A 12,336-nucleotide genomic window follows, 5' to 3' on the forward strand; every position below is an offset into this window, starting at 1 on the left:
CCCGCGTCCGACAATCCTGATTTAGATTTTCTGTGATTTCCCTAAATCTCTTGAGGTAAATGCCGGAATGGTTCCTTTAAAGGACATGGCCGACTTCCTTCCCCATCTTTCCCTAATCCGATGAGACCGATGGCCTCGCAGTCTGGTCTCCTCCACAAATCAACCCAACTCATAATGCATTAGTTTATTCATGTTGAGCTCGAAGGGGCGCATCTGTAGTGATTACTTAGGAAAAGAAGAACTTCTTAGCCGCGATCGCTATACAAAACTTTATTGTAGATAACCAGTTTCGGCAAAACTAAGTTACCATGTTCAGATCTTCATAAATGTTATTGCAAACGTCATATGCCACCTAAACACAAAATCTTTCCGTTGAATTTCCAGGTACATAAAGCATGAAATGGACGATGCGTTGGCACGTCAAAATTAAAATTGCTATGTACATCACAATCCCCCAGAACATAGTTCCCGTAACACCACACATCACGCCGGCCAGAAGACTAACTGCCACTAGCCAATGCATGAGGCGAACTGACCACAGGCACAACAGGCGTCGCTGCAACACGTGTTTTACGTACCTGGAAAGTCAATGGAAAGATCTTGTGTGTAGCCGGCACAAGACGTTTGTAATAACCTTTATGAAGATCTGAAAATAGTTTTATCGAAACTGGTTATCTACTACAGTTTTTTTAGTGATTTCTTGCACTGTCTGTGTTGATACTCGTCTTACTGTGCAACAGGTCTACCAAAGAGACTGCTTACATTACGCTTGTCCGCCCTGGAGTACTGCTGTGCGATGTGGGATCCGCATCAGGTGGGACTGGCGGATGTCATCAAAAAAGTACAAAGAAGGGCAGCTCGTTTTGTACTATCGCGAAATAGGGGTAAAAGTGTAATAGGGACCCGTGGTCTAGGGGTAGCGTCTTCGATTCATAATCAAAACGTCTTCGGTCCTGGGTTCGATCCCCGCCAGTGCCTAAATTTTGATAAATAATCAGCACTGGCGGTCGAAGACTTCCTGCATAAGAAGTCAGCCTCATTCTGCCAACGGCCTTGTCAAAGAGGGCGGAGGAGCGGATAGAGGTTCAGGGCATTCTCTTGTCCTAGTGGTGGGAAATTGCCCCTAAAGGCGGAAGAATCAGCAATGATCAACGACAGGAGGATGCAGAAGGCAATGGAAACCACTGCATTAAAGACACGTAACGTGTATCCACAGGACATGTGGCCTGTAATTGAAGAAGTGTCATGATGATCTCTCCATTGGCAAAAGATTCCGGAATAGTCCCCCATTCGGATCTCCGGGAGGGGACTGCCAAGGGGGAGGTTACCATGAGAAAGAGATTGGATAATCAACGAAAGGATAACGTTCTACGAGTCGAGGCGTGGAATGTCAGAAGCTTGAACGTGGTAGGGAAACTAGAAAATCTGAAAAGTGAAATGCAAAGGCTCAATCTAGATATAGTAGGGGTCAGTGAAGTGAAGTGGAAGGAAGACAGAGATTTCTGGTCAGATGAGTATCGGATAATATCAACAGCAGCAGAAAATGGTATAACAGGTGTAGGATTCGTTATGAATAGAAAGGTAGGGCAGAGGGTGTGTTACTGTGAACAGTTCAGTGACCGGGTTGTTCTAATCAGAATCGACAGCAGACCAACACCGACAACGACAGTTCAGGTACACATGCCGACGTCGCAAGCTGAAGATGAACAGATAGAGAAAGTGTATGAGGATATTGAAAGGGTAATGCAGTATGTAAAGGGGGACGAAAATCTAATAGTCATGGGCGACTGGAATGCAGTTGTAGGGGAAGGAGTAGAAGAAAAGGTTACAGGAGAATATGGGCTTGGGACAAGGAATGAAAGAGGAGAAAGACTAATTGAGTTCTGTAACAAGTTTCAGTTAGTAATAGCGAATACGCTGTTCAAGAATCACAAGAGGAGGAAATATACGTGGAAAAGGCCGGGAGATACGGGAAGATTTAGATTAGATTACATCATGGACAGAGATTCCGAAATCAGATATTGGATTGTAAGGCGTACCCAGGAGCAGATATAGACTCAGATCACAATATAGTAATGATGAAGAGTAGGCTGAAGTTGAAGACATTAGTCAGGAAGAATCAATACGCAAAGAAGTGGGATACGGAAGTACTAAGGAATGACGAGATACGTTTGAAGTTCTTTAACGCTATAGATACAGCAATAAGGAATAGCGCAGTAGGCAGTACAGTTGAAGAGGAATGGACATCTCTAAAAAGGGCCATCACAGAAGTTGGGAAGGAAAACATAGGTACAAAGAAGGTAGCTGCGAAGAAACCATGGGTAACAGAAGAAATACTTGATTGATGAAAGGAGGAAGTACAAACATGTTCCGGGAAAATCAGGAATACAGAAATACAAGTCGCTGAGGAATGAAATAAATAGGAAGTGCAGGGAAGCTAAGACGAAATGGCTGCAGGAAAAATGTGAAGACATCGGAAAAGATATGATTGTCGGAAGGTCAGACTCAGCATACAGGAAAGTCAAAACAACCTTTGGTGACATTAAAAGCAACTGTGGTAACATTAAGAGTGCAACGGGAATTCCACTGTTAAATGCAGAGGAGAGAGCAGATAGGTGGAAAGAATACATTGAAAGCCTCTATGAGGGTGAAGATTTGTCTGATGTGATAGAAGAAGAAACAGGAGTCGATTTAGAAGAGATAGGGGATCCAGTATTAGAATCGGAATTTAAAAGAGCTTTGGAGGACTTACGGTCAAATAAGGCAGAAGGGATAGATAACATTGCATCAGAATTTCTAAAAGCAATGGGGGAAGTGGCAACAAAACGACTGTTCACGTTGGTGTGTAGAATATATGAGTCTGGCGACATACCATCTGACTTTCGGAAAAGCATCATCCTCACAATTCCGAAGACGGCAAGAGCTGACAAGTGCGAGAATTATCGCACAGTCACCTTAACAGCTCATGCATCGAAGCTGCTTACAAGAATAATATACAGAAGAATGGAAAAGAAAATTGAGAATGCGCTAGGTGACGATCAGTTTGGCTTTAGGAAAAGTAAAGGGACGAGAGAGGCAATTCTGACGTTACGGCTAATAATGGAAGCAAGGCTAAAGAAAAATCAAGACACTTTCATAGGATTTGTCGACCTGGGAAAAGCGTTCGACAATATAAAATGGTGCAAGCTGTTCGAGATTCTGAAAAACGTAGGGGTAAGCTATAGGGAGAGACGGGTCATACACAATATGTACAACAACCGAGAGGGAATAATAAGAGTGGGCGATCAAGAACGAAGTGCTCGTATTAAGAAGGGCGTAAGACAAGGCTGTAGCCTTTCGCCCCTACTCTTCAATCTGTACATCGAGTAAGCAATGATGGAAATAAAAGAAAGGTTCAGGAGTGGAATTCAAATACAAGGTGAAAGGATATCAATGATACGATTCGCTGATGACATTGCTATCCTGAGTGAAAGTGAAGAAGAATTAAATGATCTGCTGAACGGAATGAACAGTCTAATGAGTACACAGTATGGTTTGAGAGTAAATCGGAGAAAGACGAAGGTAATGAGAAGTAGTAGAAATGAGAACAGCGAGAAACTTCACATCAGGATTGATGGTCACGAAGTCAATGAAGTTAAGGAATTCTGCTACCTAGGCAGTAAAATAACCAATGACGGACGGAGCAAGGAGGACATCAAAAGCAGACTCACTATGGCAAAAAAGGCATTTCTGGCCAAGAGAAGTCTACGAATATCAAATACCGGCTTTAATTTGAGGAAGAAATTTCTGAGGATGTACGTCTGGAGTACAGCATTGTATGGTAGTGAAACATGGATTGTGGGAAAACCGGAACAGAAGAGAATCGAAGCATTTGAGATGTGGTGCTATAGACGAATGTTGAAAATTAGGTGCACTGATAAGGTAAGGAATGAGGAGGTTCTACGCAGAATCGGAAAGGAATATGTGGAAAACAATGATAAGGAGAAGGGACAGGATGATAGGACATCTGCTAAGTCATGAGGGAATGATTTCCATGGTACAAGAGGGAGCTGTAGAGTGATGTGGCTGTACGATTCTGTACAGCAGAGTGGGCGGTCTATTCTCTGGTGGTAGTCACGTTGAGATTAGTTTCTGCGTAGCCCTCCTGAACACAAATATTCCATACTAGCTATTATCCGCGGCTGCCCTCACATATTAGTAAAATGAAATGAAAACTATGTATAGCTTTCTTTACTGGCCGGAAGCCCCCTTTCGGGAAGTTCTGGAGATTGGTGCAAGTCTTTTTATCTGGCGCCACTTCGGCGACTTGAGCGTCGACGATAGTAAAATTATGATGATGACAACGTATGCATATCCAAGCGCGAACTGAAATAGTTCAAGCCGGCCGGGAATCTAACCCAGGACTCTACAGACAGAAGAACGCTAACCTTGACTCTTCTGATCACGCGTCTTAGAAACTAAAGTGAAGCGTGACGCTCAGTGGCTAAAATGCAGTGGGTTTCCTGCTGATATTAGTATGGACGTAATGGTTAAACACATGGACGACTGTATAAGCATTGTATTCATTACATTCAATCGTATTGTACAGACCATATCAAACAATGATGGGCTACTCACAAACATAACAAAGCTCAAAAGTTGAAAAACTATCTAGTTTTTTCGAAGAGTAATTATTGTTCTTTATTTCGGGTTATGTTCTTCAAATCAACAAATGTGTTGTACTAATACTTTCGCATTTATAGCATTTGCATGGATTATCATGAATGCTGTGTGTCCACGACCAACAAAAGCAGCAATATTGTGGAATGAAGATCCCTAGTCGCACTACGGCGTGAACCACAACAGGTCTCGACTTGCTCTTATACGGACGACGAGTGGAAGACTGTATTAATTGCCATGGAGCAGTGTGAAGTACCAACTTCACAATGATTTGCTTAGTGTGCATATATGTCTAAATTTACTACTACTGCTCGCAGATCATTCTGCACAACAAGTATCTTTGTTTCAGAGGCGAAGATATTGTCCGACAACTATCATCAGTACATGACCACACTGGTTCATCACCGCGCTGAGTTAGTATCATTCGGAATAAACAACACTATGCACAATTTTGTCCCGCTCGCCCTCGAAGGGATTGTGAGTATAAGTGGAATATTCCACTCTATGGCAAGTCTTGTATTACTGTGGCGCTTGAACCTTTAATATTAAACAATAACAATGTTTATTTGTTTAAGAATTTACATTTAAGCATATATTTATTCCGATTGCTAATATTAAGTAACTGCCGCCGTGCGGCAAACGTCCAGCATTTGGTAAACAGCAGCCAACTTCTCATTCGACGGTGACCACCAGTCATGGTACATAGCACAAGGGCCAATAGACAGCAGAGGTTAGGTTCTCCCTCCTCCACAACAACCTATAAAATAAAGTTCCCTCTCCTTAACCCTCCGCTGCTCGCGCGGATGACATTCGTCATCCACGTGACTTCTCCGCTCAATTTTTTCTGACAGGGCTGGTTTGAGTTCGCGCCATTTTCAGTACCTTTCTGTTACCTCTCCAGGTGTTAGCTCCAATCATTGTTGGCTTTCAGTTACGAAAGATACATTGTTTACGAAACATTATTGTAGTCTGGAGGACACGTGTCATCCGTGCGAGATCTGCTACCACAGTCTGAAACAAAGACTGTATTACTTTGTTGCTTTCCTAGAATCAATCGATCTTTTATGTGCGTAAATTTAGACGTATTGAAACTGATTGCAGTTACCTTTCGTCTTACCTAGTATTCTCTTTATACACTCCTGGAAATTGAAATAAGAACACCGTGAATTCATTGTCCCAGGAAGGGGAAACTTTATTGACACATTGCTGGGGTCAGATAAATCACATGATCACACTGACAGAACCACAGGCACATAGACACAGGCAACAGAGCATGCACAATGTCGGCACTAGTACAGTGTATATCCACCTTTCGCAGCAATGCAGGCTGCTATTCTCCCATGGAGACGATCGTAGAGATGCTGGATGTAGTCCTGTGGAACGGCTTGCCATGCCATTTCCACCTGGCGCCTCAGTTGGACCAGCGTTCGTGCTGGACGTGCAGACCGCGTGAGACGACGCTTCATCCAGTCCCAAACATGCTCAATGGGGGACAGATCCGGAGATCTTGCTGGCCAGGGTAGTTGACTTACACCTTCTAGAGCACGTTGGGTGGCACGGGATACATGCGGACGCGCATTGTCCTGTTGGAACAGCAAGTTCCCTTGCCGGTCTATGAATGGTAGAACGATGGGTTCGATGACGGTTTGGATGTACCGTGCACTATTCAGTGTCCCCTCGACGATCACCAGTGGTGTACGGCCAGTGTAGGAGATCGCTCCCCACACCATGAAGCCGGGTGTTGGCCCTGTGTGCCTCGGTCGTATGCAGTCCTCATTGTGGCGCCAAACACGCATACGACCATCATTGGCACCAAGGCAGAAGCGACTCTCATCGCTGATAACGACACGTCTCCATTCGTCCCTCCATTCACGCCTGTCGCGACACCACTGGAGGCGGGCTGCACGATGTTGGGGCGTGACCGGAAGACGGCCTAACGGTGTGCGGGACCGTAGCCCAGCTTCATGGAGAGGGTTGCGAATGGTCCTCGCCGATACCCCAGGAGCAACAGTGTCCCTAATTTGCTGGGAAGTGGCGGTGCGGTCCCCTACGGCACTGCGTAGGATCCTACAGTCTTGGCGTGCATCCGTGCGTCGCTGCGGTCCGGTCCCAGGTCGACGGGCACGTGCACCTTCCGCCGACCACTGGCGACAACATCGATGTACTGTGGAGACCTCACGCCCCACGTGTTGAGCAATTCGGCGGTACGTCCACCCGGCCTCCCGGATGCCCACTATACGCCCTCGCTCAAAGTCCGTCAACTGCACATACGGTTCACGTCCACGCTGTCGCGGCATGCTACCAGTGTTAAAGACTGCGATGGAGCTCCGTATGCCACGGCAAACTGGCTGACACTGACGGCGGCGGTGCACAAATGCTGCGCAGCTAGCGCCATTCGACGGCCAACACCGCGGTTCCTGGTGTGTCCGCTGTGCCGTGCGTGTGATCATTGCTTGTACAGCCCTCTCGCAGTGTCAGGAGCAAGTATGGTGGGTCTGACACACCGGTGTCAATGTGTTCTTTTTTCCATTTCCAGGAGTGTATTTAGATTGTAGAAGAGATGTCAAAGGCAAAATAACCTCGGACAGAGTTTAGTAGAGATCCTAATGCATGGTTGAAATGGTTCAATGAGCTAAGTGATGAAGATGCTCACAGTGATAGCGCTGACTCGAAGACTGAGGACTGTGTTCATGAAATCGGTCATGATTCAGAAACAGAGCAAGAAGTGTCAGAAAATGATTAATATGAATCACAAGAAGAAGTAACTCAAGGGGATGCATTTTTTTTAGGGAAAGATGGAATAACTAAACGGAAGAAAAATTAATATCCTACAAATGTTAGAAGCAGATCTTGTAATATTATTACGTATTTGTCTGGACCAAAAAATCAAGCTCGTATAAAAAAAGACAGAAATAGAAATTCTGAATTAGTTCCAGACAGAGGTAACACTCTAATTAACAATCGGGATAATGAATGCTAAAATATCGCTCGATATTTATTGTAATGGGCTTGAACAACAACAGAAAACGTATAGCATGTGCCTTTCGGTACTATAAGTTCTTTACCATAGTCTAAATGCCCTTAAAAGTCAATTCAAGCTCACATGCACGGAAATCCTAATTCTGTGAAGTAGTTATTTGGCACCCTTTAACTATTAATTGACTATTATTGATAGCTAAAACAGCCTCTGCAATTCAGGAAACCTCTTTTGAAGTTCATTACATGATTGTATGCTGTCGCGCTAAATAATAATCAAGTCTTTTCGCTATTTACTCCTGAAACATTATTTTTACTTCTGAGCATACACAATGGTGGTAACATTTATTGTCATCAAACTTCCATTTGGCCTCGTGAAGACTTCATAAGAGATATGAGAATTTCCATTAAAGTTGCTTGACGATTTTTCCTGTACCTACAAACCTTAAAAATTAGGTACTCTTGTATTTCGTATCCCAAATATCATTATACTTCCTGTGAGAAATTCTTACTTACATTCAGTTACCAACTGATACGTGTGGCGCAAAACATAAATTTGTAACCTTCACCATTAGACATCAGATACAATAGCGAGTACAATTCATCAATTCATTTTATATCAAGACATTTTTAGTAAGTAAAATTTAGTCCCGACAATGCCTTTCAGGTCGTCTGCCGCCCAAAAGCCGGAGATTGGTTTCCAGTAGCGCTCGCTATACCTTCTGCTGAGTAGCCAGAAAACCATTAGAAAACCATTTTGAGCTCGATCGTGGATCATTAAACAAATAACAAACAAACATTCCTAAAACTTCAATTGATATAAAATCTACAATGGAAAATTATAATTATTTATACTTGCCTGGCGTCGCTCAACGGAACTACTCAGTGTTTAGCACTATTTATCGTAAACACTACGTGAGTGTTTGAATATGTAACAAAAAGTAATCATGCGCTGTATTTTCAGAATATTTCACGTAATCATCCTGTAACGCTGTTAATAGGGTACTTTATGAATAACAAACACGTCTGGGATGCCATAATGTTAAACTACGTTGCAATAAGCAAATAAAAGAACCAGTGTAACAAGAAGACTGTAACTAGCCGACAATAAAAAAATCGGTGCTTAATGTAAAATGTAAATTTGCATGTGTGGTATGTCATGAGGTTATAAAACATTGCAAAGGCGATTTTTTAACCAAAATTGTTTAAAATGGGCGCTTATTTATAGAGAACAGTGCTCAGGCAACCAACTACAAATAAAAAATAGAAAAATTAAAAAAGTAATGTGGCAATAGCCGTCGGTGATAGCGAAACAGACACAATGTCTGGTTTTCTGGATCGTAATAAAACTGAGTTTGAAATTTTTCTTTACCAGCAAGGACAGGCAAATACAAGCTCCACAAATTCTGTCAACTTTACGTGAAATTTGAAATCAATGTAGAGCGTCTGAAAATCAGTACTTTACAACATATGTTGATGTGAATGGTGGTTAACGGAACAAACTAAAACAGACACCAGCAACATTGAGAGTCACAGGAGTGATCTAAAAGATTTTTCACCCGTAAAGGAGAGTGAAAAAGGAGGACAGTGTATATGATCTAGTAGTCACCTGCATAAACATTTTTCATGTATGTTTCATATCTCTACTCCAAATGTTCACTGACTCCTTTTTCCTTTAATCGGTAGATGTATGAGCAAAAAATACATTTATTAATTCTAGGGATGGAAGAGTGAGATTGGTGTACTTAATTTTTTTCAGTTTAGGGTAAGGCATTTCGCAGGTATGAGCCAATTTTTAATTTATTTTCATGCAACCACTAATTGAAAATAGAAAGGTGCTACCCCCATTAAAAAAATAATGATAATAGGTACAGAATTGAAATGAAAATAAAAAAGAATTGTCAGTAGCGAGATTTGAATCATCAAACATTGACGCTATACATTAAGCCACCGGCGCTTTTGTGAATAAAGGCAATCAAAAATATTGTAATACCGAAAGTGATCTTTTCGAGTCTTTTTGAGAATATCATCATACTTCACGATTCATGTATGGAATAGAAGGAGTTACCTAGGAGAAATGTTTCTAAATTTGAAACTAGCAATACTACCTGTTAAACATTTTATGTTATTGCGCAAAGGATCAAATATTTATGTTGATGGGCAATGAAAGTCTATACGAGTCAGTGACAGCTTTAATACGTGTAACAAAAGTTACATTTTCTTCTAGTGGTTTTCATATCGACAGCGTTAGTCTTCTCAGATTCTGATTTATTTATGAGGAATTTCATTTGCGAATTATACTGTGTAGATGCAGTTAAAGTACCGAACCCATTGAAGAGGTACTTACAACATATATAAAAGTCATTACTCACAGGGTCAACAAGTGGCTTCAGCCCACTGTTCGCTCATGTAGCCCCACCACATTGTAGATTCCTTTGTCCATCACAAATATTTTCAGAGTTCTAGAAACGTCTCCTCTGTTTTGATGTTTCGTATGTTTATTGGGATTTCTTGTAATAATTTGATACTGACATACCGACACCCTGTTTCAAAAATCTGAAGCCTGTTGAAATGAAAGGCACAACAGTTGTTTTCTGTTTCAAGAGTTATGGTTGCGAGATCTGTTAATGTGGTCACAATGATCTTTTATATATAGACATGGAAAAGTGAAGATTTAAAATCATTAAAAAGAGCTCCGTGGCATTCTTCTTTTTCAGTACTATCAAAATGGTTTTTCTTTGTAGTATGAGTCTTCTTTTCATTTTTGTCGTGGTAAAACTTCCCCATACTACGCCTCCATAGTGAACATGGTTGAATAACACCATAAAAGCAAGGCACAAGAGCTCTAGATATGCGTACCTAGAGGATAACTGAAATTAACATATGTGTTGTTTCCATTTTAGCACACAATTTGACCTGATTAAACAAGCACGTCGCCAATAACAAATCTCTTTCATTGATACAGATTTTGGCCATTAGCCTTGCGCAGAACACGAAATGTTTCTTTCAGTCAGTAATACAAGTTTTAGTACACATATATCGTTTCCTGTTAGCGCCTGTCCATTAACTTAGAAAAGAAACAATATAGCTTTATTAGTGACTTCTTGCACAAAATTTCCATTACCTAATTTTAGTCTGACACTCTGACAAGTCTTATAATGACTATCTCTGGGTGCTTTAGTACATATGGCAGTGGTTTCCTCCTCCCCTATTTCTTCATGTACCTTTCTGTTTCATACTTTGTCCGGTTTAGTTTCCTCTCTACAATATCTGTTGTTGAATCCAGCAGGCTACTTTTAAGTCTACCGTATTAAACTATAGTAGAATGCTTTGACCTAAGACAGCCAATTTCAGATTAGTCAGCTTCAATTAAAAGTCAATATGTGGTACCAAGAGTCCATTTATGAAGCCTGCAGCTTTCTTTCGGTGCGGAATTATCTTTCTGATGCCACGTTTCCCTACGCTACCCTGTCTATTTTCTTAAAGAGTCATGTTAGGTACCTAACGAAAAAAGTTTTAAGTGTATTTTGGAGTAGCATGCGAATTCTTTATTAGTTTCTTTTATGGTATTGTTTGTAGGAAATCTTGGTTCATGTTGCGCAATCGAACATTGTTTCCTATTGCTACTTGTATTAGGCAGCTCCACTGTTTAAGTGGTTCAAATTAATATCCAATTAGATGCAAACTTTTCGAAACAATTAATTTGAATCGTTGCAAGACATCAGAAAAATTTTTCTTAAATATTGTATTTAATTCGATACAATGTAATCTGGCTTCGTTGTTATCATCAGTGGAACAAAATTTAAGCTGTTTTTAAAACGTGTGTGTGAATTTTTTCCTTGTATTGCAACATTTTATTACGTGTGTACGTTTGATTGCCAATAACGATATTTACCAGTGGGTCACATTCAATCTTTCTCAAGGTGCACAAGTATCTACTTTTTCATAAAATTTTTGATATACTGGAAACATTTCCTATTTCACCAAAAAATTTGACAATCCGATAAACTGTTTTACTCTTGCTCATATTAGTCGCAGCGCTCTAATGACACAAATTTCAATGTCTGCTTCACTAAATGTTAAATGGACACAGTAAGATCTGTATTTCTGTCTGCAGGGTAGAACACTGCCTAAAGAGCGGCTGCCGGTTTGGGTGAGGCAGATGGGAAAGCTTGCAGACTGGTTTCGTATGAGAATGAATGCAGTGGTGGAAGACATCGTTGCTATAAATGAGGAAATGGACAGAATAGAACTGGACGCCGTCGACCCAAATCCGGGGCGTTACGCATTTCCGTGAGTATGAAAAGTCTTCGAGGTTTACATTCTCTTTCCCAAAATAGCAACGAGTTGTCGAGCACTATTGTCGAGCAGTACTTCAGAAACAATGATTCCATATTCACAGTGCAACGTCCTTTCCGTCGAAATGTTAGATTTGGATGTCGAGGTGCAGTGCTTGATCGAAATACTGTAATCCGATGGGTTGCAGCTTTTAGAAGTACTGGATCTGGGATGAGAAAGACACCCCCTGATCTTTCCCGTTCAGTTTGTACTCCGGAAACGGTAGACCGAGTCAGAACGGAAGTTCTTGCTGGTCCGAAACGATCGGTTGGACGACAGGCTATAGCGCTAGGTATGTCATGTCTTTCGCTTCACCGCATCTTACATGATGACCTTATGTTTCACCCGTACAAGGTAATGATA

At 41.5% G+C, this 12,336-nt stretch overlaps 1 protein-coding gene across 1 annotated transcript in view; it reads left to right on the forward strand.

Annotated features, from left to right (window-relative positions):
• Positions 1 to 12,336, forward strand: part of LOC124717282 — a 58,623-nt gene that overhangs the window by 15,896 nt on the left and 30,391 nt on the right. Inside the window, exons 4-5 of the mRNA XM_047244097.1 lie at positions 5,009 to 5,136; positions 11,753 to 11,928. Of these exons, the coding sequence (XP_047100053.1) occupies positions 5,009 to 5,136; positions 11,753 to 11,928 (304 nt within the window). The remainder of the gene's footprint in view (positions 1 to 5,008; positions 5,137 to 11,752; positions 11,929 to 12,336) is intronic.

This window comes from Schistocerca piceifrons, chromosome 9, assembly GCF_021461385.2.
Source record: "Schistocerca piceifrons isolate TAMUIC-IGC-003096 chromosome 9, iqSchPice1.1, whole genome shotgun sequence".
NCBI lineage: Eukaryota > Metazoa > Arthropoda > Insecta > Orthoptera > Acrididae > Schistocerca > Schistocerca piceifrons.